Source organism: Phascolarctos cinereus, unplaced genomic scaffold, assembly GCF_003287225.1.
Source record: "Phascolarctos cinereus isolate Bilbo 61053 unplaced genomic scaffold, phaCin_HiC Scaffold_726;HRSCAF=1367, whole genome shotgun sequence".
NCBI classification, from domain to species: domain Eukaryota; kingdom Metazoa; phylum Chordata; class Mammalia; order Diprotodontia; family Phascolarctidae; genus Phascolarctos; species Phascolarctos cinereus.
Window position 1 is genome coordinate 411,888,286 of NW_027556098.1, and position 11,824 is coordinate 411,900,109.

Sequence of the window (11,824 nt, forward strand, 5' to 3'; positions counted from 1 at the left end):
GCCTGAAAGAACCCAGGGGAACCTGCATGCTATGATAGGCTATCAGAGGCAGACCTTAGTGTAAATCTCTGCTCCAGACCCTACTAGTCTTGTGACCTTGGACAAGCTACTTCATCTCTCTTTGCCTTAGTTTCTCCGTTTGGACGATGGGTTAGACTGGATGATTTTCTACGGTTCCTTCCAGCACTAAGCCTATGATACCATGATTTTTAAAAATTTAATGAGCCAATTCTTACCCTCAAAGAGCTTACTGACATTCTAATATGTGATAGAAGTAAGAATCACAGAGTAGGATGTGTTGTGAGATAAGCAGAAACATGAAGACAAAGTGCTCTAGGAAGGTGATCTGAGGAAGCAGAGAATATTTTCAGCTGAGGAGAGCTGAGATCGTGGGAGCCTTTTTGGAGGAGGTGCTGCCTGAATATAAAGGCTTAAAATTCTATTTTGACTTAAGAATATACAATTCTAAGAGTCTGTGACTTAAAGAATCTACTATTCTCGTTGAATGAGATTCTGACTTAGAGGCTCAGAATCGGTCTTCCTCCTTGAATCAAAGATCTAGAGGTGGAAGGGACCTCACAGGCCATCCAGTCCAATCTCTCATTTTACAGATGCAGAAACTGAGACCTAAGAAGGTGAAATGACTTGTACAAGGTGTAAGTGACAAGGGCAGGATTTGAAGGTGGAACATGTGACTCCAAATTCAGTGCTTTATTGCATAATGATTCCCTCACAATAAGATCGGAGAACTGGAGCTGGATGTCACCCAGAACTTTGTCCTTCTCTACTGCGTTTATCAGGCAGTGTTGAAGATTACAGTCACCTCCCTAGCAAACGGTAAGCTCCGTTAAGGTAGCGACCTGTATCTTATTTCAATTTGGTGTCTTCCCCAGAGCCTAGTGCGATTCCCTGGGCATCTTATTAGATCCTAAATAAAAGTTTAGCGAATGAATGAAAGTGTGTAAGCTCCCCCTGGCGGTGGTCACACTCTGGTCTACACCACATTCACCCAGCCCGCCTCCCTTCCCAGGCTCACCATCTCGATGCCACGCCCCCGAGCTCCCCGGTCCCCTCCCACACCTAACAAGTTGAGCTTCAGAAGGGTCAGGAGCAGACAACAACTCCTCTCCTTGTTGTGTACTTCGCCCTTCTGCCCTTCTGCCAGGATCCTAACCCCTCCAGGGCCTCTCCTCCTCCCTTCCAGGCTTAGTCCCCCCCAGTATAGTTTCTTAGTCTTTTTTTCCGATCTTCTCCCTCGTTCTGCCTCAGGCCCCGCCAGTGCACGCTCCTGGGCAGGCCCCACTCCCTCCACAGCTTATGCTCCACCCCGTCTTCCTCAGGGCCCGCCCCCCCATCTCCTACCCGCCCCCCCCTTCCAGACTCGCGCAGGCTCCCTATCTCTCCCGTCCCCTCGCCGGTCTCCAAGCTCGCGCAGGCGCGCTTGATCACGCCCCCCAGCCCAAGCCCCGCCCCCGGCCCGGGGCTCGTGCTGCAGTCCCCCCACCCCCTTCTCCTCACTCCCCTCGGTCCCAGCTCGGGGCCCCGCCCGCCCAGGCCCCGAGGAGAGGGAGGGAGGGAGGCGGCGACGGTCTGCGGATGGCGGCGGCTGGGGCGGTGCCGAGGCGATGAACACTAGGGGCCCCGGGCCCTGGGCGGCGCGGCCAGAGCGGGCCCGGGCGGGGCCATGGGCCAGGTGCTGCCTGTCTTCGCTCACTGCAGTGAGTCCCCCCAGTCCCTGGGGTAGGGGAGCCAGCTCGAGAAGGGAGGGGATTCCCGGGGTTGATGGGGTAAGGACAAAGAAATAATCCCCTTCCCAGCGCCAACTAATGTAGCTATCCATGGGCCTCAGTTTCCCCCCCTTTGTCAAATGAAAGGGTTAGACTCGATGATCTCCAAGCGCCTTCCACTTTTAATGCAGAACGGGCTGTCGAGAGCCGGGCCCAGCCAGTAGAACCTAAAGGGACCGAGAGAGACCAGGCAAGACCCGGAGCTGTCCCATAGCCCTGGTGCTGATCCTAGGGAAAGGCCTAGGATGAATGGGGGAGGGGAAGACTGCCATTCCCCGCCCCATCCCTCCCCCTTCTCCCTTTCCCAGGACTCCCTGAGACTAATCCCGGGCCACCGCCTCTAAGGGGCAGTCTCGTCCACTCACACCTTCTTTCCAGCTTTAGACAAGCTCGAATACACACACACACACACACACACACACACACACACACACACACACCACCCCCCACCCCGCCCCCATCTTTCCTGATAGATTTGGAATTAATTTTTCTAGGATAGAGAAAGGAGTGTCAGATGCTTCCCACTCCCCACCCCCACCCCCTTTGCTGGTACAGAGGCATCACACGAACTGGGTTCTAGTCCGAGATCAGTCTTTTCTTATAGTGCAACCTTGGGCAAACTTTCCAATGTAGGCTTCTGTTTACCGTCTATAAAATTGGAGAGTGTAAGATGGTATCTTAAGTCCTTTACTGTTCAGACATTCTGCTTTCTAGGCTCATTTCTGGCACTATGATTTTTAAAGGTTAAGAGGCTATAATTCTAAGGTTCTCAAAGTTTAAAACCCCAAAAGTCTAAATTTCCACGATTCCACAATTCTGAGAGTCTAAAATCCCAAGATTCTAAGCTTTCAAAGCTGAAATGTTGTGATTCCAAGTGTCCAAGATTCCTGGGGTGTGCCTAAGATTCTATTTCTTTCTTAGAAGAAGCACCATCCACTGCCTCTTCCACCCCTGACTCCACAGATGGTGAGTAGAGTCTACCTCCATGTCCTTTATGGCAGGGGCATTTCTGGGGGGCTAAATGAAGTAGGGGAGTGTGAAGAGCTCTGATGAGGAATCAGTGACTCACGGTAAGCTCATACTTTCTAAGGAGAAATGAGGAGGAACCACTGAGGAGGTACTGCCGGGGTGGGGGGAAAGTAAGGTCATAGCCATTTAATATGTGTGAGGAGAAGACAGATCAGGAGCTGCTGAGAGAAAATCCAACTCTGGTAGTAACCTGTTTTGACCTTGGGGAAGGAAACAGCCTTAGTTGCCTCACATGTAAAAATGAAGAAGTGGGATTAGGTGATTTGTAGATTCCATTCTTTATCTAAAATCCTGTGAGCATGGAGGAATCTCGGGTACTTCTGAGAGGAATCTGGAGTTTAGCGATGGTGGGTGACTGGCGATAAGGGGACAGCAGTTTAAAGCCAGTATCCTTCCAGGTGGCAACGACGATTCGGATTTCCGGGAGCTGCACACTGCTCGGGAGTTCTCTGAGGAGGAGGAGGAGGAGACGACGTCGCAGGACTGGGGTACCCCCCGAGAGCTGACCTTCTCCTATATCGCTTTCGAAGCTGGGGGCAACCGCCGAGACTCTGTCCATCGCCGGCCTCGCCCCTCGGGCCGCTCTGAGCCCCGTGAACCGGGCCCATCGGGCCTGGGAGACAGTTTGGAGAGCATCCCCAGCCTGAGCCAGTCTCCGGAGCCTGAACGACGGGCTGCCCAGGAAGGCCCTCCTCAGGCCGAACTGCGGCTTCGTCTGGACCAGCTGGCCTGGGAGTCGGGGCTGGCGGCCTCGGAGGACTCGGCCAGCAGCCCCTCGGAGGAGGAGGAGGACGACGAGGACGACGAGGGCAGACCGGAGCCCAGATTGGCTGGGGAAGGTATGCCAGAAGGGCACGGTTGAAAAGGAGGTTCAAGGTTTAGCTGAAGGTGGGTTCGGGGTAAGGCGGGGAAGAGGGGGCAGAAGCGTGGATTCTTAGGAGTTAGAATCTTGGAGAAGAGCGTGACTGAATCTGGGAAGGGAGGGGTCCCGAGCGCTGGGCAACCTTAGTGGGGATGGGAGGTGTACCCTAAGGAGAAGCTCTTAGCCTCATTTCCCTCCTTTTTTGCTTTGAAGACTTGGAAGTACCATGCCTCCGAGCTGAACCCTCTCAGCCTGAGGTCGGTTGCTTACGTCTCAGCCCACGCCCAGGAATTTCAGCCCTCCAAACTCACACCCCTTCCCCACCTCTTTCCTTGGGGTCTCGTGACTCAAACTCTTGGCGGGAGGAGGAAGATCCGAAAGAGGGGGAGGTGTGGGGAGACGGTGAGCGGGAGCCAATCACCGGGCAGCGCTTGGAGAGCTCGGACCAATTAGGGATCACTCTAGAAATTCATGTCCTAGGTAAGTATTTGCTTTTGCGACCTGGATGGTACTGGGGAGGTTAAGGGTAGAAAGGTGGAAGAAATACTAGGGACATGCTTCCATTAGTCAATGTGCAGATCATCAGCCCTTCCATCCTGTACCCGTGTGCCCCAACTGCCACTCCATTTCCCTTCTTCTTTCCCCCCTTTGCACTCCTCCTGCCATCTACTTTCCAGTCCTCTTCCTCTCCCTTCCTCATGCCCTCCTCCTCTCTTTGCTCTACTTCCCATTTGGTCAGTCAGTCCACAGCATTAACTCAGCCTTTACTATGTCCCAGGTACTAGGCTAAGGGCTGGGATACACAGAAAGTCAAACAAACAAACAAGAAGAGTGACCTCAAGGAACTCATTCTAATGAGGGAGAAAACATTTCATAACCATCTATAGTCAAGATACATTCAGAGTAGTTGGGAGTAATTTCAGAAAGGCAATAACAGAGGATGGGGAGAGACCAGGAAAGGACTCTTGTAAAGAGTGGAATTTGAGCTGAGTCTTTGTGTGTGTGTGTGTGTGTGTGTGTGTGTGTGTGTGTGTGTAATCAGAGTTAAGTGACTTGATAAACGTTACACCACTAGCAATTATTTGCGGTTGGATTTGAACTCAGGTCCTCCCGACTTCAGGCTTTGTGCTCTATCCACTGTACCACCTAGCTGCCTCTTAAGATGAGTCTTGAAGGAAGCCAGGGAAGAGGTGAAAGTCATGGGGGCAGAACCTTTCAGAGCCAGCCATTGCAAAGACATGGAGTCTAGAAATGGAACAAGTAGGTCAATGTTATTGCATCCAGAGCATATGGAGGGGAGAAAGGTATAAGAAAAATGAAAAGGTAGGAAGGGGGAGGGCAGGTCGTGAACGGCTTTAAATGCTGCAGAGAAATTTATATTTGATCAAGGAGGCAAGAGGGAGCCACTGGAATTGGCTGAATAGAGAGGGAAGATATGGTCAGACCTCTGCTTTAGGAAAATCACTTTGACAGCTGAGTGGAGAATGGTGGACTGGAGTGGGGAGAGGCCTGTGAAAGGGAGACCAACCTGCAGGCTGTTGCAATAATCCAGGTATAATAATCCACCTGGGTGAGTGTCCGAGATACAGAGGAGAGATGTTGGGAGGGTAGAAATTGCAAGATGTGACAACAAATTGGACATGGGTGTGGGGGGGTGAGAGTGGAGTCGAGGGGTAACTCTGAGGTTGCTTATAATTTCCTCCTTCCCTCTTTTCCCTATCCGTTCCCTATTTATTTCTTCTGCACTATCCTCTCCCACAGGGACCCCTCTACTGGCTAATTATAAATAATCCCCATCCTCTTCGAGGCTATCACAACTTTCACTGGTCCATTGGCAAGTTCCAACCAACCCCATCCTGCCTTTAATCTCCTGGCGTCTTCACTGGCCTTTTTTCCGCTAAGGGATGCTAGAGGAACAAGCATGGGATGGTTTCAAATCCAGCACCCTCTTTCCTCGTCGTCCCACCTCATTTTATTATATTGCATTCATTACATTACATTGCGACATTCAATGTCGTCACTGGTTAGTGGTAGATCCTGACCCCTCCTCTACATTCTCACTTTTTTTTTTGGTCGTTGTTCGTTTTTTTTAGGGTACCACCGTTAGCTAGTTATAAATAGAACTTGTCCTCTTCTCCCCTTCCCCCCCCCAACTCTCCTACTCTTTCCTTACTTCTCCGCGAGAGGGCTCCAGGGCATCATTGGCTAAATAGGACCAAATCCGGCCCCCTTCCCTCCCCGTTCCTTTCATCCCCTGATTGGATGATGCAGAGTGTCCCTATTGGATGGTTATAAATAGACCACGCCCATTCCATACCTCTCACCCATCATTGGATTCCTTTTCTCCTGTTCCACTGGCTGGATACAATTAGGCTACATCTATCCCGCCCGTTCTCCCTGGCATCATTCCTTTTACTTCCTCCCTTCTCACCTCATCTTGAGGCGCTGCTTCAGACTTCTCCCCTTAAAACCTTCGCCTTTCTGCCAGCCCTTCCCCCGCCCAGCTCCATTGGTTAAATATAGCTAAGCCACGCCCCCTCCGTGCCTATCTCCGCCTCCGCTAGGAGCCCCCACTCTGCCCCTCCCGCTGACAGGTCTCTTTTTATTTCCTAAATAGTCCCGCCTTCCAAGTTTTCGTCCCTCTTCCCATTTCATTGGCTTGCTCTGAGAACTTGCATCGTCGCCATTGGCTAATTTAAAGAAGATCCCGCCCCTTTGGGTAGCTTCTCCCCCTTACCTTCTATGGGCTCCTCTTGCCTCTCCTCCCACCTAAGGGATCCCGGAGCTCTGTTGGCAAGACCCTGCCCCACCCCCCACCCCGCCTCGGACTGTCTCACCGTAAGCCTTTTCCTTGTCTCCGCTAGGGGGCCCCCGGGCGCAGCTATTGGTCGATTTCAGAGCGCTCCGCCCCCTGCCTTGCCCCCTCCCTCGCTCCCTCCCTTTCTCCTCCGACCCCTCCCCCCTTGTTTCTTAGAGCTTCATACCCCGAGGACTGCTGCTGCTCCGCCCTGACCCCCGGCCCGCCGAGATGGGAGGCAGCAAAGGTGGGGATGGGTGGGGGTCTGGAGGGGAGCATGGTCTGCTGTGTGAGCTTGGATGGGCCCTTACCTCTCTTTGTGCCTCAGTTTCTCCACAGGGAAACTCCTCCCCAAAGGAGGGGAGGGGTAGGGCTTTATGGTCCCTTTCAGTCCCGACATCCTATGGACCATAAGGTGGAGGGAGGGTCCACTAAGCCCCTGGGGGAGACCCCTATCTAAGAAGAGGATGGGAAGAAGGGGGATCTCTTCTCAAATCCCTCACCAGGGCCATTTCGATCAGAGGGTCACTGGGCTCCTTTTCTCCTCTCTGAGAGGCACCACTCTCTGCCAGTGTGACAGATGGAGCTGTCACTCAAGGGGGAGAGCGGGAGGAAGGACTGGTTCCTGACAGCTGCGGGAATCAGACACCAGCTCCCCTCTACCGATCCCCTGAGTCCAGCCTAAACTTAGTCTTCCCCTCTGGCAGCCTCTCTCTCCCCACCTCACCCCACTGTCCTACCCTCACACCAACCATGGGGTTTAACAGACTTTGATGCTACTCCCTTCCTCTCCCATACCCTGTCTGATCTTGGCTTAGTTTCCCCTCCTCCAGTCTCAGTTTCCTCATCTGCAAAATTTGGGAAGTTGATCATGCATGGTCTGGAAGATCCTTTCCAGTTCTGACATTCTATGTTCTTTGACCCCTTTCAGCTCTGATGGTCTGTTCCATGCTTCTTCCTAGTTCTGAACATTCTATATTCTTCCAACTATGCAATTCTGTATTCTAAGGTCCCTCCCCACCCTGCCTTTCAATATCTTGTGTTCTAAGGTCCTTTTCAGCGCCAATATTTTCTGTTCTATGTTCCAAGGTTCTATCATTCTCTCTTCTGTGGTTCTGTTATGGGAGTTCTGGGTCTGGGAAGGGAAACAAGATTGTGGATAGAGCACTTGAAAGATAGCCCTGAAAGTTATCTCTTCTTGTTTGTGGGAGAGGTCCTATCCTAGTGAAATAAGTGGGGTCTCAGGGAGGGGGTTCAGGAAGGGCTGAGGGGACTTCACGTCCGTAGAATAGGGAAGGGAGGAAGTAATCTAAGTAAGCCCGGGAGGCAAAAGGACTGGTGTGCTTATGCCCAGGTGGGGCTAGGGCTTGGGAAGGGGCAGGCTGCTGTCAGGGGCCTTGGGGGAGAGCCAGAACTGTAGGACACTATCTGTGACCTGGGCAGAGTTAATAGGAGAGAGAGAAAGGGTTCTCTAGTCAGAATTTGATCCTGGTTTGGACGGTAAATCAGAGAGGCTGCTCTTGGGATTGAATGGTAGAGAGGAAGATGTGTGCAAGGTCAAGTGGGCTGGGAATCAGGAGAACTGAATTCCAGGCCAGTTGACTCACTGTGTGACCTTCATCTCATAGCCTTAGTTTCTCTAGTGGTAAAATGAGGGTTGGGAGTGAGCTATCTGGTATCTAGGGTTTCTCTTAGTCCTGTTATTCTATGATCTATAATAGCCCCTACCTCCAGAGTTGTCATGAGGATCAAATGAGATCACTTATCTAAAGCACTTTATAAACCTTAAAAATGTTAGCTATTATTACTATAACTTCGTTCCTTCTGTTCAGGACACCAAATAAGTTATTTTTAGTCATTCTAGCCAGTTGTTACAAAACTGATCCTGAAAGTGGGTCATTTCCCTTCCCTGGGCCTCAGTTTACCCACCGTGAAATACTGGGGGTTGGGCTAAATAATATCTGAGTCCTCCCAGATCTGCTATTCTTTGATACTGTATCACTCCAAATTGGGTCTCTGCATTTGGTACAGTTGGGAGGGCTTGGGGACCTAGAGGTGCTCTCTGAGCCCTCCTCTCACCTCCTGTCTCCACAGTGGCAGAACTACTGTATTGGCGGGACACAAGGACGTCAGGTGTGGTCTTCACAGGCATCATGGTCTCCTTGCTCTGCCTTCTACACTTCAGCATTGTCTCCGTGGCCTCCCACCTAGCCCTGGCCCTGCTGGCAATCACCATCTCTCTCAGGGTTTACCACAAGGCACTGCAGGCTGTGCACCGGGGTGATGGAGCCAACCCCTTCCAGTAAGATAACCTTCAGCCTTGAACTTGACCCTCATTCCAACCCTGAACCTGATCCCAACCCTGATTCTAATATGAACCTCAACCCTGACCCCATCCCATAGCACACCACTCCCTACACACAAACCAATCTTAAACCAGGCGTCCTTGACCCTTAATCCCAGCTAATGTTGAACACTGATCCCCTAAAGTATTTAAGCCTTGCCTTAGTCTCTTCCCATCTTCTTCCTTCATTTCTGCCCCTTCCTCATCTCTCTAATGCTGCCCAAGAGCCCTGGATTCTGGTTTTGTCTCTGTCACTGGCTCATGCTGTAGCCCCAGTCAAGAGAAACAACCAGAGGGTAATGGGAGCAGCATAGATTTGGGATCATAGGCTCTGGCTTCAAACAACAGCTTTGAGATTTCTGAACTTTGTGTGACTTTGGGCAAGTCCCTTTCTCATTCTGAGATCCTCCATCTCTAAAATGAGGAGTTCTGACTCGACACTCTCCCACCCAGCTCATATCTTATGTGTCCCCCACCTTCCTCTCCCTCTCACCTTCCGCCTCTCCCTCCCTTAGATTGATGAAGGGGGGTGGGGTGGGTGGGAAGGATCTTGAGGAGATGCAGTTTTTCTATTGGCCACCGCCAGGTGGCGCAGCAGATCAGGACCTCTCCTGGGTACACCACTCTGTGGTTCCAGTGTGCACCACCAGGTGGCGCTGCACTATTGGCGTTTAGCATCCCAGGCATGAGGGTCTTTTGTACTGCTAAGGAATACTGGTGGGTCACAGATCTTTCTGACAGTGCCCTGTCCTGCAGGTTCCGCTTCAGGCCACCAGAGGGAGCTTTGGGGCAAGGACATCTGACCAACCTTTTTCCAGTCCAAATATCTTGTTTCTCCTCCCCATCCCTACTCCTCCATTCAGGGCGTACCTGGATGTGGATCTGAGCCTGAGCAGGGAGCAGACAGCCCGCTACACCGAGCAGATCACAGATCATGTGGTTTCTGGAGTGACGCTCCTGAGACACCTGTTCCTAGTGGAGGACCTGGTTGATTCCCTCAAGGTAACAGGACTTCTGATAACCCTGCCCCTTCCACAAACAGCCCTCCCACCATCACCAGAAACACACATGGAACTCCTGCCTATAGACACCATTACCAGCAGCATCCTTTTCTAGAAGGCAAAAGTATAGACTACATCCTGTGAGCGGGAGAGGGAGTACTTAGCCCTAGGGACCTTACACTTGGTATATTGGGGGGGGCAAAGAGATTTTTGGAGAAATGAGAAAAAACTCAAAGTCTTGGGCTGATTAGGGCATCACAACTGGAAGGGGTTGAGGGAGGGGGTTGGTCACAGATCTGGGGTACATTTCTAAGGCAAACTCGCCGTTCCGAAAAGAGTAGGACTCTGCAGCTTGCCTGTGCATGTGTGAGAGTTGCGGGTAAAGAAATTGTCCTCTGATTTTAGAGGCACTGCTGGGTGAAGTTCATAGCCCTAGGAAGGACATGGTCATCAGGGCATTGGGCAGAGCTCAGGGCCCCAAGGACTTGGGAAGTAGAGAGCACAGACTGTCTAGTGGTGTGGAAGAAGTGTTAACATGGGCAGCCCACCCTCTAGCACTACTAGGGAAGCTCACAGCCTCTCCTGCCAACCCCAAGGATCCTCCTAACCTTGGCTGTCTCCTACAGTTAGCACTCCTCTTCTACATCCTGACCTTCGTGGGAGCCGTTTTCAATGGGCTGACTCTTCTCATCTTGGGTGAGCTGGTGGGGAGGGCCAATGGGCAGGTGGGAATCAAGGCTGTTCCTCTAGAGTTATTGACTTCTGACTCTGTTTTTCCAGGTGTGATAAGTGCATTTACCTTCCCTTTGCTGTACCGGCAACACCAGGTAAGGAGGGACTCAGGACCCCACCCATCTCTAATCTTACACCCCAGTGTTTCTAGGCAGACAAAGCAGACTGACAACCCCCACCCCCATCTCTAACAACTAGGTTCAGGCAGGTGGACAGCATGACAACCAACTGACATTCACCCCAGCCAACCAGAGACACTGGGGCTGTTTGACCCCCAGGTTTAGCCAAATGACACTTAAAAGCCGAGCAACAATATGTGTTGCTGACAAAGTGACAGTTTGAACGAACAGTCAGACTCCGCCCCCCCACCCCCACCCCAGCACCTGTTTGTCCTGGACACACATCCCAGCCAGAGACAACCAAGTCAGCTGACCTTTGGGCTAAACTAAGTTACATCAATTGGGCCAAGTCACACAACAGTCAGCCTCCCCCCATCCCCCTTGCTCCTTCTTTCATAGGCTCATAGGCCCTTAGAGTTGGAGGGAACCTGAGAGGTCATAGGATTTAGGGCTGTTAAGGAATTTAAAGGTCACGCAGGCCTTCCTTTTACAGATGAGGAAACTGAGGCCCAGAGAAGGTAAGGGAGTTGTCTGACATAGGTAGTAAGTAGCAGAACCAATAACCAAAACCCAATGCCTTGTTGCCAAATTCAGGACGACAAACTCCCCTGTTATTATACTCCGACAGACACAATCTGTGCTACCAACCTCCCTAGCTGGTTCTGTGCCCCTGTGACTATAGCTCCACCCCACGCCCCCACCAAACACACACACACACACACACACACACACACACACAATGAGACAAACAGGTGAGGTCAGCCAGCCTGCTGTCCCATACCCATACCCAAATGAGATCAAATGCCCTTTGCTTCCTCCTCCAGAGTATAAAACTAAGTCACCCTGCTCTCCTCCCATCAGTCAGTCAGTTAATAAACATTTATTGAGTGCCTGCTAAGTGCCAGGCTCTGTGCTAAGGCTGGGGAGAGTCAGAAAGGCAAAACAGCAGTCCCTGCCCTCAAGGAACTCACAGTCTAATGGGGAAGACAACTATGGCAAACAGCTATGTTCTTCAATTATTTCAGTCCTGTCTGACTCTTCGTGATGCCATTTGGGGTTTTCTTTGCCAAGATGCTGGAGCGGTTTGCCATTTCCTTCTCAAGTTCATTTTACAGATGGGAGGCAAACAGGATTTTAGGAGTTGCCCAAGATC

General features: G+C 51.6%; 1 protein-coding gene across 6 annotated transcripts in view; it reads left to right on the forward strand.

Annotated features, from left to right (window-relative positions):
* Nucleotides 1–1,439: 1,439 nt before the first annotated feature.
* The window catches only part of RTN2 (reticulon 2), a 27,204-nt gene continuing 16,819 nt past the window's right edge, over nt 1,440–11,824 (forward strand). For 2 of the 6 annotated variants that reach the window (XM_078145864.1, XM_078145865.1), the window contains exons 1-8: nt 1,443–1,718; nt 2,709–2,753; nt 3,215–3,655; nt 3,892–4,158; nt 8,570–8,777; nt 9,683–9,821; nt 10,447–10,516; nt 10,601–10,647. In XM_078145864.1, the coding sequence (XP_078001990.1) occupies nt 1,685–1,718; nt 2,709–2,753; nt 3,215–3,655; nt 3,892–4,158; nt 8,570–8,777; nt 9,683–9,821; nt 10,447–10,516; nt 10,601–10,647 (1,251 nt within the window). In that variant the 5' untranslated portion in view covers nt 1,443–1,684. Of the gene's footprint in view, nt 1,719–2,708; nt 2,754–3,214; nt 3,656–3,891; nt 4,159–6,309; nt 6,723–8,569; nt 8,778–9,682; nt 9,822–10,446; nt 10,517–10,600; nt 10,648–11,824 lie in introns of those variants that run through there. The other 4 variants (XM_078145869.1, XM_078145867.1, XM_078145866.1 and 1 more) reach the window with 4 other exon arrangements.